The 26,745-nt window shown below is 39.4% G+C and overlaps 1 protein-coding gene and 1 long non-coding RNA gene across 51 annotated transcripts in view; one reads left to right on the top strand and one right to left on the bottom strand.

The window, feature by feature from the left end:
* Window positions 1-8,042, bottom strand: part of LOC103097138 (uncharacterized) — a 12,274-nt gene extending 4,232 nt beyond the window's left edge. The window contains exon 1 of the long non-coding RNA XR_008913258.1: window positions 7,798-8,042. This is a non-coding gene — a long non-coding RNA (uncharacterized LOC103097138). The remainder of the gene's footprint in view (window positions 1-7,797) is intronic.
* Window positions 1-26,745, top strand: part of TCF7L2 (transcription factor 7 like 2) — a 236,767-nt gene that overhangs the window by 185,700 nt on the left and 24,322 nt on the right. For 36 of the 50 annotated variants that reach the window (XM_007478991.3, XM_007478990.3, XM_056803881.1 and 33 more), the window contains 2 exons: window positions 22,139-22,271; window positions 25,049-25,151. In XM_007478991.3, the coding sequence (XP_007479053.2) occupies window positions 22,139-22,271; window positions 25,049-25,151 (236 nt within the window). Of the gene's footprint in view, window positions 1-8,136; window positions 9,046-22,138; window positions 22,272-25,048; window positions 25,152-26,745 lie in introns of those variants that run through there. The other 14 variants (XM_016422573.2, XM_056803837.1, XM_056803813.1 and 11 more) reach the window with 2 other exon arrangements.

Genomic DNA, 26,745 nt, shown 5'->3' with positions numbered 1-26,745 from the left:
AGTGGCAGAGGAAATTCTTTTGAACGTTATCACAATCAAGTGTTGACTTCTTTAGAATTTGCAAGTAGGTTAAGTGAGTATCAACATTCAAGGGGAAAAGCACAAACACAATACATAATGCCACCTAAATTTGATTGTTAAAAATAAAATTGGGGAAACACATTGATTAGACTATCAAAAAAATCCTGAATTGAAGACATTTATTAAAAGTGTGGCCTTTTAAAAGGCTTTTATTGGGGGGGGGTGGAAATAGGGGCTGCATTACCGCCATATTTTGAATCTCAGAATTGAAATGAGTGGAAGTAGATATCCACTGAGAAAATGTTTTCTACTTGTGAAATGATCTAGAATAGAAATAATTAAACAATGTGATTTAATATACTGTAAATAAAAAGAGATGTTGAAATTTGTTTTCTTTTATAGCATCTAGTTTCAATACAACCTATTAATAGTCTTCTCCCCAAACCCAAATAAGTTAAAAAGGGGGAAAGATTAGTTACCCAAATTTGGATTCTTCATTAAATTGTTGGAATATATGAAAAAAGTATTAATTTTTTTTCTGTGTTTTCTTAAAAGACAAAGTTTTCATGGTAATTAAAACATCAAATTTCAGGGATAAATCTTATTAAAAACTTAAGTCACCTTTAGGGTATCCCCCCATAAAAAAAAACCACAAGGTAACTTATAATGGGTTTAGATATGTAATTTATAATGTAAAATATTGTCTAATGATAAAAAGAACTTATAAATATGATTTTAAAATAATCTATTTTTGATTTTAAAATTCTATTAGATTCTCCACATTTGCCTTTATGCACCATGGTTTCATATAAAAGAATCAAAGTTGCCATTATTTTACAGAAAGACTTCATATTCATTCACAAATTATAAATTTAATCATGAGGAATATGTAGTCCTAAAACTTTTCTGAAGTATAATGAAAATAGAATTAAGTAAAAAGAAAACAAAGTCATAGTGGCCAGTAATGGAAATGCCAAAAAGGTAATGAAAGAGGAATCTGTTTCTCTTCCATAATATCTAACTAGTGTGGAATAGAATCAAATGAATGAAATTCTTACCACTAAGCAAAAGCCTAATTTGATAGTTAATTTGCAAAAATAATTTCTGTTCTAGCAGCAAAAAGGAAGACTGAAAGAGTGGAAATCACAAGAGTCAAGTTTGAGGAGCAATCTGGGTACATAGTTTCCTTCTGCAGTTCTAATTGTTCCCATTATTTTTTAGAGGGAGGGTATTTTAAAGGAAAGAAGCCTAAATTCCCATAATTAATTTTGCCATTGTAAAAATCATTTGCTAAAATTTGCATTATTAACATTATCAAGTCACTAGTTGGTAAGACATCAGACATGACGAGTGTGAAGGGCAGCTTAGGGAGAACTGGCTTTAAACCCTCAGCAGATCGGAGTCAGGATCAAAGGCGCTTGTTTTATGTGGCTGTGCTAGACTTTGAAGTCATGACTGAACCTACAGCACTCATTTCATCAAGTTCACTGGTGTCTTAATAGCAGATCAATAAGTTTCAAAGTCGGAGAGTTAATTTGATACTAGTGCTGATGCAGTCGTGCTGGGGAAGCAGAGAGAGAGAGAGAGAGAGAGAGAGAGAGAGAGAGAGAGAGAGAGAGAGAGAGAGAGAGAGAGAGAGAGAGAGAACGAGAACAGAAAAAGCAGCCCGTTAATAACTCTGATAGAGTGATCTACAGTGATGGGGATGGTTATTTGTAATGAAAGAGACAAGAAGTCCTTGTTTTAATAAACTTAAATAATATAGAAGAAAGGTATGTGGTGTTTTGATAGTCTTAGAATTCAAACATGGCTACAAAATATGTATATAGAATGTTTTATATCATATATATGTATATATATATATATATATGATACTCAGTATCATAAAACAACAAATAAGAAAAAAAGAAGCCAAAAAAGCACCACTGACTCTTTAAAAAAAAGGAAAAAAGAACCATTGAAACCCTTTCCTTCCTTTCCTTCCTTTCCTTCCTTTCCTTCCTTTCCTTCCTTTCCTTCCGTCCCTTCCGTCCCTTCCGTCCCTTCCGTCCCTTCCGTCCCTTCCGTCCCTTCCGTCCCTTCCGTCCCTCCCTCCCTCCCTCCCTCCCTCCCTCCCTCCCTCCCTTCCTTCCTTCCTTCCTTCCTTCCTTCCTTCCTTCCTTCCTTCTTTCCTTCCTTCCTTCCTTCCTTCCTTCCTTCCTTCCTTCCTTCCTTCCTTCCTTCCTTCCTTCCTTCCTTCCTTCCTTCCTTCCTTCCTTCCTTCCTTCCTTCCTTCCTTCCTTCCTTCCTTCCTTCCTTCCTTCCTTCTCAGAATCTATGGGAAGGAATTTTCTTTGGTGGGTTAAAAAAAATGGCATTGACAGGTTTTCCCCCCTCCCCTTCATTTATGAAGTTTTAAAAATATGTGGAATATGAAATATTCTATTAAATATTCCCAGTTAATAAGAATATATTGAGAGTTAGTTTTCTTTTTTCTTTTATCCCTATAATAATGAAAGGAAAAGTCAGTCTCCCGAAAAAACTCAGCTAAAGTCTCAGATCATACCTCCTTGCATCCCCTTCTTTTTTTTTTTTTTAAGCACATCTCTCACACATAAGTGGAAAGGTGAGAGTTCCTAGTTTCTGGGTGCTGTCTGTTTCTCTTCTCCTATAAGTGATTTTGTGTCATGCTTTCTGATTGTACGAGTGATGTCTTTTTACTATGCCCCCAAAGTTTTCTTAGACCTAAGAAAACCAACAGTGGTAAAATCTATGGCGTGCTGTGTGTGTGTGTGTATGTGTGTGTGTGTGTGTGTGTGTGTGTGTGTGTGTGTAAAGTTAGGCCAAGGTACAGTGTCATTTTTCTTTGTTTAGAAGGAATCTTTGTTGTGTTTGTTGCTTAGGTTTTCGTGACAGATAAGGATATGCAATGGTGTGATGATGTGTTTGGCAGTGCTGGTGGCTATGGCAGGAGGGGATTGGGGAATGTGTAGGTGGGGGAGAATCATAGTTCAACAAAATGATGCAAATCTTCAGAAACATTGAGGAGAAGCCTTTTATTGGGGGGGTGCAGAAAGAGGTGGTATCTTCATAAGAACTTTGCCATCTGTGTATGTACAGCAGCGGCTCCCTAACACCGGAGGTCAGATTCACACCCTTTTCGAACAAAACTCTAATTTAGAATGTTCATCTAAGGGTTGATAATGGTATTAGAAGGCCAGTGGTGGGGTGGTCAGTGGGTGTTGTAGATTAGCGCAGTGGCCATTACGGCTTTAGCTAGACCCCCACGATTCATTGGGTAGATTAACCATCACATCTGCCATTTTATCCCTTTTATTTCTCCCCTTTTGCCACATTTAAAATATGAAGGGGGGAATGAGAGAGGGGGAAAAATCATCTTGAAGACAATTGATATGAAACAAGGCAGAAAGCAAGCCATATCAAAAAGGTCCAAGAAATGGCTATACCCAGATATAACTATCTCTATTATCTAGATATATTTGTCTTTCTGTAGTTTTACATACTGTAGGTAAAGGTGACATATGTGTGTTGAAATGAACTTGGTGAATTCAAATAAATTGGTTCTATCAGGTAAGCCTTAAGCTTTTGGACTTCGTTCCTTTTATTCATCCTGTTTTGGAAAAAAAGGGGGGGGGGGCTATGCTTTAATTAATTTCTTGCATACATTTCTGTTATACAGCCAATTCTCTCCTTCTGAATCTAATGTAGTGCTACTTTAATTTCTTTCTTTTTTTAACTAACACAACTTAAACCAACTTCTATTGAGAGTGGCTACATCCTTAAATTATAAAGAATTTATCTCCTAATATTGTAATGGATACTCTGTCTTTTCAGGGGACTTGCTATCTGCTGCTTGTATGTGGGTGTGTTTTTAAGAGTATGCTGTTGCCTCTGTTTATTACAGAAAGATGTCACTGTTAAAGGGAATTTAAGAGTTTCTGTAAATGTAATGGTTCATCCTGAATAAAGTGAGAGAGACAGTGCTTGGAATCTAGGGAATAGGGGTAGAAGGAGCTGTAGCTGATGAAGGTGTTTCTTGTCAAATTTGTGTAGGAATTATTTACCGTGCTGCCGACAGTGAAAGTGAAGACATGGAAAATTATCCCAGATGGGACGAATTGCTCTTCTCTGTTCTTCTTCTTCTTCTTCACTTTTTTTTTTTAAAAGGGAAAGATTTCAGAAAAAGTCTTTTCTCTTAGAACACTATGAATAAAATCTGGACAGCTGTCGAAAAAGATATGCCGTCTGCATTTAAAAAAAAAATTTCTAGCCACACCATAACTAAATAGCTTGAATAGTACATCTTTTTTTTCCTTTGCCTTCATACATAATGATCTCTACTTCATTAAAAGCGTATTAATCTGGTTCCCAGTCTCTTGGGAGACACCTTAAGATGATGATATTGTGGGTTTTTTTCCCCCCGAATTGTTTAAAAAAAATTCTAGCAGATTTGGTCCCTGTCAGTCAGAAATAATTGTGTTCTTAATCTTGTCCCTGATGGATGACTCGGAGTTCAGCAACGGGCCGGCTCCAATGACAAATACAATATTAATATTCATTAACTGCTTTGACAATGCTAATTTTGATGCGGTAGTAAAGGGCCTTCCAAAGTTAGCGGCCAAAGCATCAGAGCTGTGCAAGGTGGCAAGATAATTTGTGCTGGTTTGCTGAGCTGAAGGCTTTTAAAGTCTATAGCAAAAAGCTAGGTACCACAAACAAAAAAGAGAAAGGGGGAAAAGTTCTGAAGCATTGGAAGGCAGGGCTGCGGAAATAATACGATCACAGTCCGCTAAAAAATTTGACACCTCTGATGCAGTTTCTTTGAGTGAAATTTCTACAAAGTTGCAACAAAAAAAGCATAGCATGGTAAGTCAGCACATTCTTGATTTTGTTTAAGCTTTTTGATCTTTTCAATTATCGCTATTTGAAGATCAATAGTCATTTTTTCCTACTATGCTTAGAAGACTCGCAGCGGTGGTGTAATATGTGTTAGGACCATTTGCTTTAAAGGAACACATCCACAAGTTTCTGTGAATTTTTTTAAACTTAGCCAGGACAATTTTTTAATACAGTAAATGGTTCTGATTTTTTTTCCATATTGGGTTTTTTTTTTTTGACAGTCTGTTTTTATTTTTCTTTAAAACGAATAATGATTCAACAAGATTAATAATTAAACTGTGGATATTGTCCAGGATTTCCGAGGGCAGTTCTGGCTGTCAAGAAAGAAAGGGGAAAAAACCCCAAAAACTTAGAGCGGAGCAGTCCTCTAACTTTATTCCAAATTCAAATACTTTCTCCCCCTTCTCTGAATGGCATCAAATAGCTATTAAAGCTTAATTTCACTGGAGAACTGCAAAGCACTACTTTCACCAACTTAGGTGAACTTCTTTGGAGTATTGAAATTGCCTTTATGTTTGCCAAGTCGGCAAACAAAATATCAGTCTTTGTTCTCTTGACTGAATTCCGGGGGTTGGGAAAAGAGCTTCTCTTCCCCCCACCTCTGTACTCCCCCCCCTTTGGTGGATTGTTATTGAATGGGGGGGAGAGATTTGAGTTATTGTGTTCTTCCCTATCAAGCGAGATAATTCTGTGAATGGAACTGTACTTGAGCATCTTTGCTGAAGAGCTGGTGTTGTGGGTCTGGCTCCTGTGTTTATCTGTTCAGTGCAGCTCAGTTGTGAATGGTGTAGGGTGGGTGCTGCCCTCCGGTGGAGCAGCCCAACACCAATGTGATTGCACATCCATGTAAGTACGGTAATATACCCAACGGCAGCATGCTTGAAACCAGGCAGCGTGAAGGAGCCCGATTAAAACCGTTGTAAATGGTAAGCTATCCTTCTCAGCGAACAATAGCCATCCTTTGCGTTTGCTTCATGTCGACTTCTCCCTACTTTGGTTGTTTGTGGATTTCTATTGCATGCTAGTGGCTTCTAGGCTTCGGAATGTTCTCTGTCAATTTGAAATGACTTAAAAGATTGATGTACTTTTAACTGATGAGGTGCCTGATGGAATTGAGATCTTAGTTGAGGTTTTTTTTTTTCTCTTAAAAAATTCTATTGGAATACTTTTTTTAAAAAAATTCAGAAACTTGAGTCAGTGAGAGTGGAAAGGTGCTTTTAGGATATATCATTTAGAGTTGAAGTGATTGCATGGGTTTGGGGTTACTGTCCCCCACAAGGTTATACAGTAACTTAATAATCCCCCCCTTTTAGATCCCTTCTCATCCAAGAAAGTTTTTAGGGAAATAGCTTTTTTTCTTTATCACATATAATATCCCCAAATTCATTGCTCCCCCTTTCTCAGAAATCCCTGAAAGAACCCGTAACAATAAAAAGCAACAACCAAAAAAAAAAAAAAACCTCTCAAACATTCAACAACAAACTTAAAGTGGGGTAAGGGAGATGTTTGTGTTCTGGATCAGGGAATATGTGCTGTAAAACCAAAGTTCTAGTTTGGTCTTCCTAGCCTTCCTCTTTCACTCTCTCCAAGATCTCCCCCAAAATCCCCTCCTCTCCAGTGACTGATTGCAATTTTATACTAAAAAGGTAGAAAAGTTCTTGGATCTATTTTTGGGAGACCTTGCAACTACTGATAGTTTAGTTTTTAAAATATACATGCAGGCACACAAAATAAGTTTAGTAGAATCTAGTTAATTAGTGATACTTTTTTTCCCTTTGGCTGACCTGAGTACAGCTTGAGGAGTTGTCGTTTTATCATTTGGACTAGGGATAGGACAGTTATCAAGTGTCTTTACTTTCCTCGAAGGAATTAGTTGGAAGAAATTCAGAGAATCATCCACTGCTTTTTCTTCATCTTCCTTGCCTTTATTTATTTAGCTAGTTTTTTGGTGCTAGAAGGGGAGGCTGTTATATGTTGACCCATCTTGTGGTCTCCGTCTCTCCTCTCTTTTGAAAAAAGCCAAAAAGTAAATTCTTAGTCCTAGTCCTAGAGTTGCTGCACTTTATAAGTTATTGTTACTAAATGATTGGGAACTGTCCATCACCAGGGAGAGAACTTGCAGTTTACTTAAGAAATTGCCTGGGTGACAAAGGCAGGCGATGCAGTGTGGTGGTCCCCGTGAATAGAGGGAGGGAAGGCAATTAGCTGCCGTGTTGTTGGGGCTTTTTACTTGTCAAGCTGGAGTCTCATTGCTTTTGTTACTACCATGTAAGGGGAAATAGCAGGGTTTTGTTTTGGTATTAAGGGCCTTAAAGATTGCTGCCTGACACTTACACAGGAAGGCCAGATAAGCACAGAGAGAGGGGAGAGAGGGTAGTTTTTTTTTTTTAAGAGGTTGAAGAATTCTTTCTCATTTGTTATCATCCTTAAACTCTTCCCAGTTTTGTTTTGGGGTGTGTGTGTGTGTGTATGTGTGTGTGTGTGTGTTAGGGAGGAGGAGGTTATTAACTTGTTTAGTATATTACCATATTGTTTAAAAGCATTTGTCCCGTAAACAGTGCTGGGTGTTTGGAGATAAGGAGTACAGCAATCAGTTTTCCAAATTAAAAACATCTTCCTTGTGTCAATGGTAGTGGCAGCCAGAAGAAAAGAAATCTTTGCCATTGCTGTTGCTTCTAGCAAGATAGGTACAAATCCCATGTGGCAGTGGTATTTTCACTGCCTGTATAGTCTACCTGTAACACTGCCCCCCCCCACCCCCCTTCTCAGTTTTGGTGGAGAGGGGGAGGGGGCCGAGGATTCCTAAGACTTTTTCTGGCTTGGGAGTGGGGCATTTGGGCAGTCAGTCACTTTTATCCCATCACGAGATTCCCTTACCTTGTAAAAGAGGATCGACTCTGGATTTCTGTGTGCCGTCTGAAGGATCCAGCTCAAATTAAGTCAAAAATGTCCTCGTATCATTTATGGGGCAAAGGAAGAAGTAAGTAGGGTTGGTGGGATTCTGGGATGGCCTATGCACTTCTCACACTTTTCTCCCCCCCTTGGGAAAACTTGCAAAATACAATAGCTTTTGAAAAGTGATCAGGCACTCTGGCTGTTGGAATGCCAGTGAACACAGAAGACTCAAATTCTTCTGGTTGTGTCTTTTTCAGAGAGGTCAGTTAAAAACCGTTACAGGCATAGTCAGGGAGGTCAGTTAAAAACCGTTGAGGCAATGGGTGTGTAGTAAGGGAGGACCAGAGCTGAGCCAGGCCCTGCAAAGTGTCACTTCCATGTCAGGGTGACAAGAAAATATACCCTCCCTCCCACCCCGTTTGCTCCCTGGCAGCTCTCTCCCTACGATATTTGTTTTGAGAGACTTGACAGTCTTCCTGATAAAATGACGACTTGGTACACTTAGTTGATCATGCTCCCTTATGGCTGGCCGGTATTACCTGCTACTCTTAGGTAGGAAATACCTGTGCTTCGGGAGCACTGTCACTGCTGCCCAAGGTAACAGGAGAGTGAGAGGGAGGGGGGACTTTTCCTAGATGCCCTGAGCTGGTAGAAAAAAAAAAACAGGCCTGTTCCCCCTCAAAGATTCCCAAAGTGGAACAGATTAGGGAACGAGACTAGGAGGCTTCTTCTCCGATTGTTTTTGCTGCAAATAGCAAACCTCGGCCACACTTTAGGGAAAAGGAAAAAGAAAAGACTGAAACACTTTTTTTTCTGGGCAACATGACAGTGGATTTTGAGCATTCAGAATATACCAGGCCCCAAAATTGGAGACATCTTGATCTTTCAAGATGCTTTTTTCGGGTGCTTTAAGTGAAAGGTGGGAAGGGAGGGGAAAGTAGGAGGGAGAAAAAAAAAGGTGAGAAAAGCTTTAAGAAAAATAATAGACAAAAAAGAAAAGCCCTGAAAAAGAAAAGAAAAGAAAACAAAGCCTTAAAATTGGCACAATCTGCATCTTGAAGGTACAGCGAAAGTTTTTGAGGGGAAGGGAAGGAAAGCAAAGCTGTTATGTACCCGAGGGATGCAATTTTAGTGGGGATGGAAGATTTGAGTGGTAAAGGAGCAACAGTAGCCTCTGGGTTCTCTCTCTTCCAACACTTGGGTTGCTGGCATCTCAATTTGAATTGCTGGGTGAGTAGCATATTGTGTGTGTGTGCGTGTGTGTGTGTGTGTGTGTGTGTGTGTGTGTGTGTGTGTGTGTGTGTGTGTGAGAGAGAGAGAGAGAGAGAGAGAGAGAGAGAGAGAGAGAGAGAGAGAGAGAGAGAAAGAGAGAGAGAGAGAGAGAGTGAGTTTGTGGGTCTGCACACATTTTTCAGTCATGACCACTGAACTTCTCTTACTTTTTGTTATTATTCTGGTGGATATAAGTACCCCCCCCCCAAAAAAAAAAAGAAGAAAAGAAAAAGAAAAGGACAAAGCGGTCACTTCAAGCTGTGACCTTATGCTCTGTATATTTGACAGTACACTTTGAGGGGAACAGTTTTTTTCTTTTCTATTTTTAAAAGCTTGTCTTAAGTCCCAGTACTTATATTTCTACCACAATGTGAATCTACTTGGTTTACCTTCCCAAATAAAGCCAAACCCCACTCCAGAAAAGGGGTATTTTTTGTTTGGGTTTTCAATTAAGCTGAAATTTCCCTATTCTTCCCAACCAGGGTAGGCTGGGGATATGGGGCTTGTGGGGTAGAGGCATGGAGCAGAGGCATGGAGGAGAGACCAAAAAATGCCACATTTTCACAGATAGAATGATTTCTAAACCTTATGTATTTTCAAGCAAGTAGATTTTCCGGTAGCACGATTTGTGTAAACTGTGTATTCTTGTTCATATTTTATGCTAGCATTCTGTTATTTTGTCTTTAGTTGTGTTTATTTTAAATCTCCAAATTTAGATACAGGCTTTTAGTGATTCAGGCTTGCTTCTGGTGTTCATGCTCTCTCAATTCAGAAAAATAGAGAATGTGTGATTTGTTTTAGAAACCTGAGGAAGAAGCTGATGACAGCCCATTGTGCTGTTAATGATTAGGGAGAAAGCCCTTCTCTGCAGTCCTACTTATGGTTTGAGGAGAAATGACAGTACCCTTTCCAGCTGCAGTGACCAACGACTTGGCTGGCCCAGGCTACCAGGTTGTTGCACCTTTGAAGCCAGAGACATTTGCTTAATTGTTTCCAATGTGTGTTGGCCCTTCAATGATCAGACTCATAAACATTTACATCGATCATAGCTCCAAACTGGTATGAAACAGGAGTGTTTGAGGCGTGTGGAAATGCTGTTTAGTTCTTTGGTTTTTAATGCTTTACTTTGCTGTTTAAATGTGAGAGTGTAAAGAAAAAAGTATTCTATTCAGCTGTAAAGGAAAGACCAAAGAATTTCTTCTTGACAACATGAAGTATCCAATGAAACAGATCATGTATAAATCCAAAATTGTATAGGAAGGACTACAAATATGTGTAGCCAGTGTTCTCTTCCATAAGTTTTCTCCTTAATAAAAGTCATTCCTTTCAGGGCTTTTAGATTGTTTCAGGCCTTTACCTTTTTTTTTTTTTGGTAAAAAATCTTTACTAGTTTTTTGTTGTTGTTTTTTGAGGGGGAGATATTTTTGTTTTTTAAATGCAGCTGTTGAAATGAATTATTCCATTTCTCCTCTTGGACCAAATATTTTTTTTTTTTTAAATATATTTTATTTGGTCATTTCCAAGCATTATTCGTTAAAGACATAGATCATTTTCTTTTCCTCCCCCCCCCCAACCCCCCATAGCCGACGCGTAAGTCCACTGGGCATTAGATGTTTTCTTGATTTGAACCCATTGCTTTGTTGATAGTATTTGCATTAGAGTGTTCATTTAGAGTCTATCCTCTGTCATGTCCCCTCAATCTTTGTATTCAGGCAGTTGCTTTTTCTCGGTGTTTCCACTCCCATAGTTTATCCTTTGCTTATGAATGGTGTTTTTTTCTCCTGGGTCCCTGCAAGTTGTTCAGGGACATTACACCACCACTAATGGAGAAGTCCATTACGTTCGATGATACCACAGTGTGTTTGTCTCTCTGTACAATGTTCTCCTGGTTCTGCTCCTCTCGCTCTGCATCACTTCCTGGAGGTTGTTCCAGTCTCCATGGAACTTCTCCACTTTATTATTCCTTTTAGCGCAATAGTACTCCATCACCAACATATACCACAGTTTGTTCAGCCATTCCCCAATTGATGGGCATCCCCTCATTTTCCAGTTTTGGGCCACCACAAAGAGCGCAGCTATGAATATTTTTGTACAAGTCTTTGTGTCCATTATCTCTTTGGGGTACAGACCCAGCAGTGCTATGGCTGGGTCAAAGGGTAGATATTCTTTTGTCGCCCTTTGGGCATAGTTCTTGGACCAAATATTAAAGAGTTCCTTGAAAGGGTAAATTCCTGACTCAAATGATGCAGATATTACTTAAAATCTTTATTCTTTTGCAATGTGCTCCTAAATATACATTTTCTGAAAACAGTAGACCCTGCAACATAGTATTCTTAGGGAAGTCTCTCCTTTGTAGCTTGGGGCCTGTGGGGACCTGGCTGAGTGGTGTCATAAAGTTCTTCACTTCTGCAATATTTTGGAATATGTTGAAATCCTGACATGTCCTCAAGATTATACCCTAATGCACATATTTGTGGTATTCTGTGTGTGTGTGTGTGTGTGTTCAAATTGAACTGGCTCTGATTTCACTATGTGCATCATTTCCATGTGTTGTTTAAAACTTCTTATAGTTCACCTTTAACGGAGGAGGAAAGATTGTTTTCCTGATGTAGTTTCATTATTTAGTGACTCAAAACACAACGGAATCATTTGTCCCTTCCTTGCTTCCTTGCTTCCTTGCTTCCTTGCTTCCTTGCTTCCTTCCTGCCTGCCTGCCTGCCTGCCTTCCTTCCTTCCTTCCTTCCTTCCTTCCTTCCTTCCTTCCTTCCTTCCTTCCTTCCTTCCTTCCTTCCTGCCTGCCTGCCTGCCTGCCTGCTTGCCTGCCTGCCTGCCTGCCTGCCTTCCCGCTTTCCCTCAATATGGTGGCTTATATATAAACAGCAATTTCTTCTCTTTACCCCACCCTATTATCTCTACTACCTCCCCAACCCCCAATATGTGGCTATGCTTTTTTACTGGGGAGAAGATCTACATCATATATGATAGGACTTTTACACAATAATAAATGCAGGATGAAGCTGTTATTTTGGCCCAGTGTTGGAGAACAGTGATATTATAGGGAAAGACATAATCATCTTAATGAAGCTGGTAGTATATTGGCAATTCATTCTTGAGATGAGGTAGAATCAGAATTATTAGATACTGTGAGCTTTACTTTTTTCATTTGTTCCACATCATGAGGATGAAATGCTTCCCCCTTTTATTTCAAATTATAATGTATTTAGTTGAAATTGTTGCTTTTGGGTGTGGGAAAGGATTGTTTTTTGTTTTTGTTCTTTTTTTTTTTAATGAATTGGCTTTGGAAACTTAAAAAAAATTTTTTTTTTCTGTCGGGCTTCCTTCTTGAATTGATTAGATTACTTCCCTGCTCTGTTTTGGAGATCTCATCTTTTTAGGGAAAGCTGTATGTGCCCTCCTGTGCAAGCTTTGCAAGGTACATGGTTTCTACAAACCAAGACATGTACAATTGATTAGGTTAGTCCTTAATCCCAGAACCTTGAAGTTACTGAGAAATATTTTCCCAGTGGGAATGAGATTTCTAATTCTTGACACTTATTTAGGGATGAAAATGGCTACTGAGCTCAATGTCTCTGTTGTAATTTACTTAGTGAACCTGGTGGAGTTATTGGAGTCTGCCGGAAGAATGAAGTCCTTTTCCCTACCATGACAATCATCCCCCAGCCCCCATCCCACATTTAGAATCACAGAATACTTTACAGAGCAAAAAATGGGCAGGAGCAGGACAAGCCAGGAGTCATCCAGGCCACAGGCTGGCTTGGACAGGCAGAGGCATCAACTTCCAAGTGCCTTAAAGGTTAGCTGGGAGAGACACAATAGGATGCTTTCTTCTTATTGGAAAATAAATGAGAAGGAGTAGAAATAAATTGTGGTTAATGAACTTAGCTGGAAGAAATTGTTCAAGAAGCTATGAAAGCCCTGCTTAGCCTGAGTGAGATCTGCTCAGAGTTTTCCCGTGATCAGCTTTTTACACTTGTTTATTTGTGAGATTGCATGTTTCCATTTTATGGGTTATTTTTTTCCCTTTTCTTTTTGAGGTGTAGGGAGAAAAACATGTGATTAAGAGGTATTGTGCCCCTGGCCATTTAAAGAGCAGCATTGGCAGTCTGTTTTACATGATACTAGCTGGGGTTTGTATTATACACGCGTACACCACACATGCATACCATTCACACACATGGACATTTGTGTATATCTATGTCTATGTATGGATATATGCACACATATACATGATGAGCTAAGGGTTTAATTTAGTTGTTAGTTCTGTATTATATGTATATGAGGAATTGTATGAAAACTGACTGCACATTTCTCTTCTTCCTGCCCCCTCCAATCAACTCCATCATAGAAAGAATGTTAAAAATGCCTGTGTGGGTTCATGAGAACTGATGAGTTGACAAAATTGAGTCGAAGACATGGGGAATCTTCTCTTTCTGTTGTAGCTGCCTCCATTGGACATACTTTCAGTATTTTCTTCCATTAGCAGTCGAATATTTACAGAATCAAGAAACGAAGCAGCTTCCCCAACCTCCTTCAGCATCTGGGTACCCTGGAAGCCAAAAGAGGTGGCCACAATTCAGACTTTGCGGTCAACACTTCCACAGGCCATCCGTGTATTTTGAAAGCAGAAACAGTGAAGAAGAATGTCAGACAGTATATTTGGGTGTGTTTAGTTGGAATTTTTGGCATGTAATTCCATCCCTTACCCTCCCAAAGTCTATGTATGAGAAGTTGGTCCCAGGAGAGAGATGGTATATAAGAAGTTGGGTACAGGGTGTGTGTGTGTGTGTGTGTGTGTGTGTGTGTGTGTGAGAGAGAGAGAGAGAGAGAGAGAGAGAGAGAGAGAGAGAGAGAGAGAGAGAGAGAGAGAGAGAGAGAGAGAGAGACAGGGTTGAAAAAAAAGATAGGAGATGCTAGTTTGTATCTTTTGTTTATTATTCCCACCCCGCATCCTCCTTTCCCTTTTTATTATTTTCATCAGGGAGCTAGTAGTTATCAATGGAGGTCTTGTCCTGGGGAACAATAAGCAGTTAGCTTAGACCCAAAAGGGCTATGTTAAACTGTGAAAAGACTGGCATTACTTTATGGGTCAAAGTGGGAATCAGGGGGCAGCAAATGAAATGTTTGAGAAGGAAAAGAACCTTGGGAGACATTGGTGAACTTTGGAAGACAAGACATAGCCTGTTATGAGTCCCCCTCACCCCCCCAGCCCCCCCGAAATGAAGAAGAACTTATAAAGTAGAAAAGCAAAAGGTAACTGGGTAGGATGGAGGAGTTTGAAGATTATTTACTTGGAATTCTTCTCCTCAGGTGATTTGGAGTATTATACAAGTGAAGGCTCTTCCTTGGTATTATTCTGGAAGCTCTGTAGAAGCTGTTATTGAGGGTTGGCATGGATAGGAGGGGATTTGTCTTGGCTACTAGCTCACAAGCCTTTTCTTATCATTCCCATTGACCTCCAGTTTGCTCATTGCCAGAGAGACACGGAGGGTCGCCATCTTTCTGAACGACCTCCTTCTCCCTGCTTCGTGAGCCCTCCCCATTCCCCCACAGCTCTAGCGACTTGAAATATCTATTAATGTTTTACTAGTCGCCATTGGCCTCTGTGCAGTCATAATAAATGGCATCTGGAAAACGCATGGAGATGAGTTATAAACCTATTTTTAATGTAAACCAGGAGTGAATAGCGCCCTTTGCTAATGCAGAATTCAGTCCCTGGGAGGGCCTGGTAATTCAAGACCACTGAAGACCTTCCCCATCTACCCCGAGGAGGGGAAAAGGCTGACAAATGCTCCTCTGTGCTGCTTTTGTTTTATTGTGCTCAACTCATAAAGGCACTTTCTGGCCCCATCTTTCTCCTGCAGAAAGGGAAAGCAATAGGGGAGTATTGAAGAGGAGGGCCCAACAGAGAGAACGGGCGGAGCAATAGCTCCATTTGTTTTCAAAGTCTGTTGATTAATAGGTGGAGATGTGAATGGTGAGCTTTCATTCCTTTTAGGCTGCCCAGAGTAAGGGAAGGTGGGGGCTGGGGGGGGGGGCAGGGGGAGAGATTAGGGTAGGAGGCAGAGCTATAAGGACCTAATCAATCTCTTACTTGCCAAATTCCAAATTACAAATAGTGCTGGGGTGGGTGGGTGGGGGTGCTGCAGCAATGAGGGTGGCATGGCTACTTCCAGCAGGGGCAGCTAAACTAAGTGCTTAAGGACCCTTGAAGGGTCAAGGGTCAGTCAAGGAGGTCTTCCCTGGGCAGGGGTTTGATGAATACTTTGGATGGGAAGAGTTCAAGCTTTGTGTAGTGTTAAAGGGCCCTTTTATAATTAAAATGTTCAATGCTCAAAGCTGCAGACCTTAATGAAGAAAAAAGGGGATTGGAAGTTTAGGGATCAGCAGCTTAACCAGGTAGGTGGCATTAAAAAAAAAAAAAAACCTGTAGGCTGTCATGAATTTTATAATGATCAATTTAGGATGATCTCAAATTTTCTGGGTATTTTTATCTATCTTTTTTAGTTTAACAGATTGCTTTTTCTTTATTTTCTTATTATCCTGACACTGATCACGTTTTATATATATAAATTTGTTTTTTAAAATAATCCTGCTGCTGGAAGTTGATATAAAATATTAGAATTCAGAAGTACATGCATCCTATTAACTGGATCAATAAGCTTCTGGACCTTAAAATTCCAGGCCTATTTACTTGCCTATAACTATCATTCTCTATTCCCCCCCCCCCAAAAAAAAAATGGTTATGAAACAAAATCCTCACCCAAAGCTACTCCTATCTCATGCAGATGTTTTACTAGGGGAAGGAGGGAGCCAGAGAGCTTTAGCTGGGTCCTGACAGGATCTGGTGATGGTATATAGAATTTAGTGGCAGGGGAATCTTATATGGAAGACTAGATTCTTGAAATGTCCTTAAGATTTGAGAACATTGGTTTAGACAAATAACGTTTTGTCCTGGACATCATATTTCCATGCAAACACAGCAATGAACACCATCACATTTTAAACTGTTTTAGGAACTTTGTGTCTTTCTTTCCCTATTTCACTTATCCCCCCTTTCTAGTCTCCCCCTGCCCCAATTCCCTTTTCTGTGTTTTCTTGCCCCATTAGAATGTAAGCTCTGTGAGGGCAGACTGTGTTTTTCTTTTTTTATTTGTATGCCCAATGCTTAGTATGGTACCTGACACAAAGTAAGCATTTATTAAATAGTTACTTCTTCAAGGCATTAGAGGGACTGATTAGAGAAATGAGTCAGACTGTACCTATGGACCCTTCCTCATTTCTTTGTGCTTCCATGTCCCCCTCACCCCCTTGTAATTGTATTATCGAAGCTCCATTTTCTTTCTTCTTTCCCTGATATGGAAACTTAATTTGCTGTCTTTGATGGTAGTGAATGCTATCCCTGGACATATTTGAAGCTGTGTTAGGTAATAATATTCTTGAAAGTCTCCGTTTTTATGTTATCACAGATTGGAACTGGGGAAAGTTGTGGTCCCTTTTCCCTATTTTTTTTTATATATGTCTTTAGCCCATAGAGATGGCTCCTATTTTTGTGAATCTTCTTATGTAATCTATCCTTTGAATGTATTGCCTGAAAACTTAGTCTCCTTAAAGAACTAAGAAATTCTCTGAGCCCTTTCCCCTTTAAAATATTTCATAATAAGATTAAGTCTAACTAAAAGGTAGCCTTCCATGTTCTGTTTTTCATTATTTTGGCAATGCATGTGTGTGGCTTTCACTGTATTATGTTATAATTATCCTTAAGTGGTGCAATAATTAGATATATAAATATATGCACACATGTATATGAATGCACAATATGTATACACATATGAATACATATATGTTGATTATGGAGAGAGCCACTTATTAAGGAAGGTATAAAAGGCCTTTATATCGACTTGAAAAAGTTGTTCTCATGAAGGAAGACAGATGCCATATAAAAATATGTACATATATGTATGTTTTTTAAATGATAGTAATTAAGCCATCTAGTACTAAGCCCATAATGCTATAGGGGAAGCCATCTACAGCTCCACAACCTTAGCTCCTCAATTAATTGTCCATTCTTTTCTTGTTTCTTTTTGCTTTTCCTGTATAAAGATTAGGCTAAATTGTTGGCAGTGACTGATGGATAGACCACTGCTTACTATGTGTGGTTCTTATCCCTGCCCTCGGTTCAGATGTTATGGGTAACATTTGAGGGAACCCCTTCTCTCATCACATAATGTAGCAAATCAGGAGATCTATAAGTTGTCTTGAGGTATCCAGGGATACCAGGTAATTTTAGTAGGAGTGAATGACTAGCCTGTCTTTGCTGAAAACCAGGTGACTTGAAGAAGTCTTCATCCATCTCCCTTTTCAAGGCTGTGATGTGAGGATCAGTTTTGATAACAGGAACTTGGGGGCTGGTCCAGTGAACATATGTAGACATCCCTTGAGCTGGCCTTTCCTTGAGATACTTTTTACAGAGTCGTGGCTAAAGAAGTAGATTTGGATATCTTTGGGCATGTAGAAATACACAGAAAATTTAGTCACTATTACAAGACTAGGCGTGTGTGTGTGTGTGTGTGTGTGTGTGTGTGTGTGTGTGAGAGAGAGAGAGAGAGAGAGAGAGAGAGAGAGAGAGAGAGAGAGAGAGAGAGAGAGAGAGAGAGAGAGGGGGAGGATTTTATTTTGTAGAGTTGCCTGTTGTGCTTATATTTAAAAGCTGGAGACTCCATATTCAGGCACATACTCATGTCACTTTAGTATTTCCTTTTACCCCCCAAATACAAACATCTGTTGGTTATTTAAAGCCCTTCAAAACCTGACTATGATCTGTCTTTTTTTTTTTAACCTTTTCTTAGAGTCTATAATTTCTTTCAAGAGCTGAACTTGAACATCACTCTTTCCAGGAATTTTTAAAAACATTGTTTCTACCTATCTTACATTTCTCCACCCATTTCCCATTAGTTATTAGGACTTCTTCCTCCATTACCCTGAATTAAGTTTGTGTGGGTATGTGTTTGTATATATTTTATTGGAATGTAAACTCCTTGTGGGCAGGGATGGTTTCATTTTTTTTTTGTCTTTGTATTTCCAGTTCCACAAACAGAACCTGGAAAATAAGATATTTCATAAATACTTATTGATTATCAATGGTTGGTGATTAATTAATAGAATTAATGCTAATTATATTATTTCATTGTTATTGCTTGAGGGGGAAGCTAAATCAAGCCATTATTCTTAGCTTTCTAGGTAATGATTATTTTTGGAGATTCCATATTCTTTTCCTGAACTTAACACAGTTCTTGGTACATAGTTGGAGCTTAATAAATAGCTTGTTGACTTGAATTGTTAACTTTCATAATTCTTATTACTGTAATGTTTGGGAAAGAATTCCAGATTTCAAGATTATAAACTTTTTTTTTTTTTGAGAGAGTAGTTAATGATGTTTCTCATTTGATCCCTCAGTTTCACTGTCAGGCCTCCTGAATAATACCATGTGCATCTTTGGCTCTTATGCCTTTACTCTTGATGGTCTTCTTGTCTGGAAGTAACCTTGCCCCTCCCTACTAAGTCCTCTAAGACCTAACTTAAACTAAGTCTGCCATATTACCCAGTACCCACTGATCTTTTCATTCTCCTAATTTCTATAGCACTGATTACCTAAACTATTTAGATGACACATTTTTTATTTCTCTTCAACTATTTGTATTAAGTTTTATTGTATTTGAGCAGCTAGGTGGCACTATGGATAGAGTGTTGGGCCTGAAGTCAGAAAGACCTATCTTTCTGAGTTCAAATCTGACCTCAGACACTTTATTAGTTGTGTGATCCTGGGCAAGTCACTTAACCCTATTTGCTTTAGTTCCTTATCTATAAAATGAGCTGGAGAAGGAAATGGTATACCACTCCAGTGTCTTTGTCAAGAGAACCCCAAATGTGATCGTAAAGAGTCTGTCATGACTGAAAAAACTGAAAAAAAAAAACCCCAAAACAAAACAAAAAACAACCAACACAACTTGTTTTAATTTGTATTTTTTTTTTTTACATATAGTTATATGTGTACTTACTCTTATCCATTAGAATGTAAGCTTTTTAAGAGGAATAATTTCGTTCATTGTATCTCTAGGGCCTAGCAAAGTTTTGCCTGGAGTAGGCTTAATAAATATTTGCTAATGATAGTCTTTTATTATCTTTGTTGGTAGGGCAGGATAATAGAAATAGTCATAGATTTGGAGTGAGAGGACTTATGTGTCTTTCTTTCATTTACCAGCTGGGTGGTGTTGGACAAGAGAACACACCCCAATTTATTTCTCCATCTATAAAAATGGTAATGATATTTGTTCTCAATTTTATTTGACCCCAAGTCAGAACAGCCTCACCTATGAGATCATCTTGTCCAGTTCTGATTTTATAGGTAATGAAATTAGTGCCTGAGGAAATTAAATGACTTGCCCAAGGTCACACAGATTATATAATGATCAGAGATGGAATTTGAGCGGCATCCTCTGATTATAGAATCGGTACTCTTTCTACTGTACATAGCAGATATTGAGTTGGTCTTGAAGCCAGGAAGACCTACATTCCAGTACTGCCTCTAATGAAAATTCGCTGTGTGATCTGAGACAAATCACTAAACCCATAAGTGGCTAAGACAGTGTCATCTTGAATTGATAGAAGGAATGCCCTCATCTGGGAGTTCTCTGTGCCATGAAGTCACAGGTCTGCTTTCTATCCATGGTTCTTCAATACTTGTCCCATGAGTTGTGAGGAAAGTACTTTTACATTTTGAAGTGATATATAAAAATATGAATTATTATATTTCATGCTAAGTTATATACAGGGTGTCCCAAAAGTCTTAGCACAATCTTAAGCTATTAAAAAGCTAAAAACCTTGCCAACACTTTTTTTTAATATTTCCTGTTTCCTTCAACATTTGATTCCATACTTCCTAAGAACTGAGAATTTTTTCTTTTTTTTTCTTTCCCTCCTCCCTCCCTTTTTCAAATGATCAGCACTCTGTAATTCACATAGTGCCTGGCAATTCAATTCATTATTTTTTTCCCTAAACATCTACTCTGTATCAGGACTGTATTACATAGTAAGGATAGAAATATGGAAAACCACCAACCCTGCCTTCAAGAAGCTTAGAGTCTAATACAACATGAGACATTTGCAAGTATGTCTGATGTGCATTAGAACAAGGTTAAGTGCCCATTCTACACATCATAGGCAGTAAATAATTTTGACTTAAGGTTGTTGTAATAATCAGACAGAGCAAAACCCTATAAATGTATTCTTCAGTGCAATGTAATGGCTTAGAAGATTTCACTCATTCTATAAAATCTTTACACTGACGCTTGATTCCTAAACTCTGGTTTGTCAGATCTGACATAGTAAAGCTGGGTAGTCAACACGTTAAAATCTATTATTTATTTTCTAAGACTTGATATAACCATCCCTCCTCAAAACAAGAATAACAACAAATAACAACCACACAATCCCATTTGGAGACTCTTAATTGCTTGATAAGTGCCTTCATCTAAAAATGGCAACCCAAAAGAAGAACCAGTAATCAGATTGCAAATCTCTTCTCAAGGCCTGAGTCTTTAGGAAGGTCATTATGCCAGTCTGTCAAGGCTTTTATTTTAAATAGATTTCTTCTTTCCCAGTTTTTCTCTAATGTCCCAAGTGAGCATCTTTCTTTCTTAATTCACCCTCCAAAAGTTTTGGAACTTTAAATTTAATCCTGTCACAAACATGCTATTTTAACAGTTGAGAAATAGCTTACTTAGGCTTGTAGCTCCCTCTCACCCATCAGGGGAAAAAAGAGCCAAAAAAGTAGGGCATTAATGAAAACCCTTGCCACTTCCATGGTGCTAGTGGGCAGCACCGTAACTTCTCCCTCCCTTCGCTTTGAATGCAATTCCTTTTCCTTGATGTTAATGCGAGTTGTTCCTTACTAAAAGTAATAAAAGGAAATGAAGACACATTCTAAAATGAAACTTGACTCTAATCCATTCATCATCTAATACCAGCCTCTTTATCTTCGCTGGTACCTAATCTGGTTAAATGTCCCTGTTGTAGGATTTTAGTGGAAATCCTCTACTGGGAATAGGGTTTTTTGCAATTGGATTACTCTCAGTAAATGGCCCAGTAGTTCGCTAGTTTCAGCTTAATTTTTTCTTTGTGATCTTGCTAGGCTAAGTTATCATGAAACCCTGTATTATTGGGAGGGGGTAAGAATAATTTTATGGAAACTAACTATAGGAATGAGAAAATCTTAAAAAAAAAAAGACGTCTCCCCCCACCAATTATTAAAATGCCAATTCCTTGTTTTCCAGAACTGCCTTTTTAAAATGCATACCTTTTATTAGCACAATTCATCATCATCCAGTTAACTTATTAGTGCTCTCTGATGAATTCCTAATGAGCCTGGGCTGCTGTAATATGCATAAAATATGCAGGTGATTGCCTTGCAGTTTAGCAGTCCCCAGTAAAGTTCATACTCTTGAGTAGTGAGCAAACCAGGCTTTTCATCCATGCTGTTTATAGAGGGCTACAGAATATGGGGAAGATTCTGGAGAACCAGGTTTGGGATCCTGGGCTGAGTGGGACACAGAGATGAGAGATGCCCAGTCAGCCTCCTGGAACGAAAGGTCCTTGGTTCTCTCCTCTCCTTTACCACATCACTCCTTTCTCTCCTCCGCACCCTGAAACTTGTATCATCGAGGAAAGCTCTTGCTCCCACATGCAAGTAACATCCTAGGTCAGAGAGATTTAAGTCAACTGCTTCCCCTTACAGGATAAAGTACCAACTGGTAGGATTTGTGTTGGGAAGAGGTGGGTAGAGATTTAAAATCCAGCCCCAACAGAGAAATAAACAAATGGAACTGTAACAACCCATAAAAGATGGCTGACATCTTCTTTTTCAGGAGTTGGGGAGATAGTAGGTGACCAAGCAGTTTGGTTGTTCTGCTGACTCTGAAGCTGGTGGGATCGCGCTGTTAACGATGTGTCTCTCTTCTTCTCTTTCCCTTTTCAGTCTAACAAAGTGCCCGTTGTGCAGCACCCTCACCATGTACACCCTCTTACGCCGCTTATCACATACAGCAATGAGCACTTCACCCCAGGAAACCCACCTCCACACTTACCAGCCGACGTAGATCCCAAAACAGGTAGGCTTTGGATGGACTTCGTTGCCCAGGAAGGGAAGGGCCCAGAGGAAGGCCTCATAACCCTGGGAGAACGTGGAGAAAGGGCACCGCTGGGTTAAGAGCCGCTTCAGAAGCATCAAGTCCTAAGGCTGTGAAAGGCGCAAAGCACTCTGGGATTGAAAGAAAACTTTTCCGTTATCTCAATTCTATTTTCATCTGTCCAAACATGATTATTTTAGTTTGTTTGATAGAAGTAGATACTGATTATTTGCTGTTATCCTTGGAAGACTGACCTAAGTCCTTTGATAGGTTGGGACATCCCGAAGGAGCTGTTTTGGCTCCGAGGGCCAATAATCGTCTCTCCTAAGTCTCTGATTTGGCAGTCGTGTTCTCTTTCGCTGGCTGACATAGCCTTACCTCTTGCCTTCCAAAACAGACAAAGAGAAGGGCCTCACAGGCTCTCCTGGTCCCACATCTTTCCAGCCTCTTGGGTCTGTGACAGTTTGGGATAGCCTGTTCTAAAGAGAGCTTCCGCACCCTCAGTGCCTCCATCATTCCCACCCCCAAAAGCGGCAGGGAGTGCTCGGATCCCTCAGGTAGCTACGGTGTCGCAGTCCCTCAGATATCACCCAGCTGCTATATGGGTGGGATAGTCTTGGAGTCACCAAGTCGCAGAATCCCTTTTAGTGGTAGGATTGGTTCTTCCTTCTTCCCCATAAGATCACAGTTAATTGTTGCTTCTCGTTGTATAAATAAGAAAACTGAAGTTTCCTGCTTGCTATGCATGCTTCCTTTCCATTTGAATAAAGTACAGAAGATAATGTCCCTAGAGCTACTCATTCAAACAGTGGGCCAGCTCGATGGGAGAATTAAAATTTGCCAGCCTTCCGACTCCCCATCTTGGGCCATATTCTCAAAAAGTGTACGATGCCTTCTTGTGCCACTATAAATACATCTCATTCCGTGTAGATGACAAGAAGATAGGATGATGCTCTAGGCTGCCTTCCTTACAGCGGCATTTTAAAGTAATTCTGCTATTAACCTTAAGTGCAAATAAATAAATAAATAATGTTTCAGAGGAAGCTTTGGGGAGGTTGGTTTACATCCATAATTTCTCTTTCAGCCTTGCATAAAACACAAGTCTGCTCCTCCCCCCCCCCCCCTTTGGTTAGTTAATTAGAAGGTTAAATTTAAAATGGTGATTACATGTTATTTTGTCAGAGGAATTGTTTAGGGCAGGGCTGACGTAGGCAGCCTATTTACACTGCTGTTACCAACTACCTCTGAATGAGGCCACACATTAGCTGGCTTTCACCAGCCTCTGACCACTGGGCCTCCTTTTTAATTGCATTGGAACGCAGGCTGCACATGGCTGAAAGAGCCTGGCTTGCTGTCCCTGGGCACTGCAAGTGAATGGCAGAGTCAGCCCCTCATTTAAATAATGGTAGTACAGGGAATAGCTTTTAAATGGTTATCGTAAAACATATGATTAACGGCTGTAGAGTGTTTACTTTTCCTCTGCGAACATTCTTTCAAGTGTGCAAATGGCTCGCTGTATAGTTAAAGCCCAGTTAATCTGTTTGGTTTTTGTAATGGAGAGAAAGCAGTGTCCGCGTGAAAATGTCACACAGGGAGATTTAATTTAGAGATTAAAAGCTTCCTGAGTGAATTAAAAAAGAAATAGTTTACAGCCCGGAATATGCTACTCCTTCACTTTCATGCTCCCTTTTTTTAACTTCTCCTCCGCTATTGTTCATTAACTTAACCACCCTTCTCTGTGGAATCTTTCCTCTCCCTGTCACTGTCGGCAACTTCGATGCTTTCCGATGGGTTTAGGGACACGGTCACACTTGTCTCAACGTTCCCCTGTGACGTTCTTCTCTCATTTTGGAGACTCTACCCCATCCTTGTTTTGTGATGATTCTTACCTATGAAATGAGCCTTTTGAGTGGTGCTATCTACCCATTTAGCAGATGGAGTTTTAACTGAGACACACAAACTTTCATTCAGTGAATTAAGTGCAAAATTCAATATTCTTTCTAGGTAGTCTCCCTTTTATCCCTTGCTTCTGCTCCCAAGTGCCTCCTAATGGTTATTCAACATATTTTTGAATGTATACCATTATGTTGGATGGGAACACGTTAAAAAGAATTTTTATATGAACAAATACCTTTCAAATACCCTACTTGAAAAAAGTGACATTATTCAGGCAGAGGGACCAAAAAGAGCCAACCTTTATCAAGTTTTCATGAAATAGTATCCTAAATCTTGGGTTAGAAGGGACTTGGGAAACCATTCAGCCCAACCTCCTCATTGTAGAGATGAGGAAACACAGATCCAGGGAGGTTGTAACATGTAACATGCCCAGATTCACCCAATTACTGTGCAGTAGGCTGAATTTGAACCCAGGTCTCCTGATTTAAGAGCCATTGTTCTTTATACTATCCCAGGTTACCTCCCTACATAAGAGGAAAGCAGCTAAAGATAGCAGATTAATTGTTTTAGTGGGTCACAAAGATTTTGCATCTTTACTAAAGAAGACAAAAATTGAGAGCAGGGTTGTGATTGGGATCTAAGCAAACCAAATTCATTAGAGTGTAGAGAGGGCAATGGCATTTAGAACTATTGAACATTTCCTTCATTTGTTTCCCTTTTTTTCTTTCTCCTTCCCAACTTTCCTCTTCTGCTTCTTTGTCATTTTTTTCCTCCATTCTTGGCACTTTTCCTCCCCATTCCTTCTCTGTATCTCTCCCTTCTTGCACTTATGATTGTTTTTTGTTTTTTTGTTTTCTTTCTAGGAATTCCACGACCTCCACACCCTCCAGATATATCTCCTTATTACCCGCTATCGCCTGGCACCGTAGGACAAATCCCCCATCCGCTAGGATGGTTAGTACCACAGTAAGGAGTTCCATTTTTTTATTTCCATTTCTTTTCTTTTAATGGGTTGCTTTATTATTAATTCTTAAAGAAGGAAGGGGAGGACAAAGTATGGGGGGAAATGCTAGCTAAGTGTCCCCTTGGGAAGAAAGCATGAATCGATAGAAACAGATAAAATAGGAGAATGGCTCTTGATTCCTGGCCATGGAAGAGTCATTCACCTAGTGGAGAAGGAATGGAATGTTACATATCTTACTGAAATGTTTGCCAGTTAGGAAAATCAAAACTTAAACCCTTGTCTATTCTATGAGGCCAAACTGAATTCAATGACCAGCAGTGCCTGGGAAGCTTCTGTTGTTTGCCTGAATCACCCTTTCTCCCAAAACAAGTTCTATCTTGCATTAAAAAAAAATTTTTTTATCTCTTCTTTAACAACAACATGATAATAACTAGTATTTATATAGTGCCTACCATATACCAGGCATGGCATATGGTAGGCACTATTTACAGGTATTATTTTACTTGATCTTCTCATCAGCCTTACGAGGTAGATGCTATTATTATCATCCCCATTTTAGATTTGGGGAACTCGAGACCCACAGAAGTTAAGTGAGTTGCTCAGGATCACATATTTAGCAGGTGTCTAAGTCTGGATTTGAACTCTGGGGCCAGCACTCCATTATGCTGTGCCACCTACCTGCTTATCTTCAATGATATCCATCACATTGGAGAATGGCCATTCAAATGGAAAACAAGAACCTAGGTAGACCAGGAAATTCTAGGAAACAAAATGCTAGTGGAGGGAACCCCAACAGAGAGAGACTTCTCTTGAACCTATGGTGCTATGGACTTGCTGAGCATGTCATTTTATAGAGTCAGAGAACTTAAATGACTAAGCGAGCTCAGTCAATGCCAATTAGAATCCTCCTACATACATATATGCCTTTTACATTCTCCCTATTAAAAATAACATGATTTTAATGTAGTATTTTAAGATTCATATGCCATTTTATATATGTTATCTCACTTCACCTGCCTAATAATCCTGGGAAATAAGTATTACATAGGGGTTTTCTTTTTCCTTTTTGAGGGAGGGGAGTGAAATCTGGATCTGTGGTTTCATCAGTTTAGGATACTCTCAGTAGAGAAATTTCCATTAATAATGCACAGTGTAGACTGGCAACTTACAGAACCATAGGGCTGCCTACAGTACTTGTTCATCATCATTGTTATTGTCACCATCATCTTCAACAATATGCATTTATTATGTACCAACTGTGTGCAAAGCAATGCGCCAAGCATTAAGGATACAAAAAGTAATCCATAAAAGACGTGTCCCTCGTTATCTAGTTAATGTGAGTCAGAAGTAATATATGAACAACTCCCTTTTCATCTTCTGGGCTCTTGTAGTCACTATTACCACACTACCTCTCATTGTAATAGTACTGCAGATATTTTTATCTCTACAGAGCTATGTCATCTCACAGTAGATAGAAAGCTGGCCTCACAATCAGGAAGTCTTGGGTTCAAGTTCACCTTCTTATACATATTAGCTCCATAACCCTGAAATTTCTGGGCAATTCTCTTTCCTTCCTGAGTAGATGCTGTTTTGCAT

This window comes from Monodelphis domestica, chromosome 1 (genome assembly GCF_027887165.1).
Source record: "Monodelphis domestica isolate mMonDom1 chromosome 1, mMonDom1.pri, whole genome shotgun sequence".
Taxonomy (NCBI): Eukaryota; Metazoa; Chordata; class Mammalia; order Didelphimorphia; family Didelphidae; genus Monodelphis; species Monodelphis domestica.
Note: the sequence above shows the minus strand (reverse complement) of the source record. Positions and strands in the feature narration are given on the sequence as shown.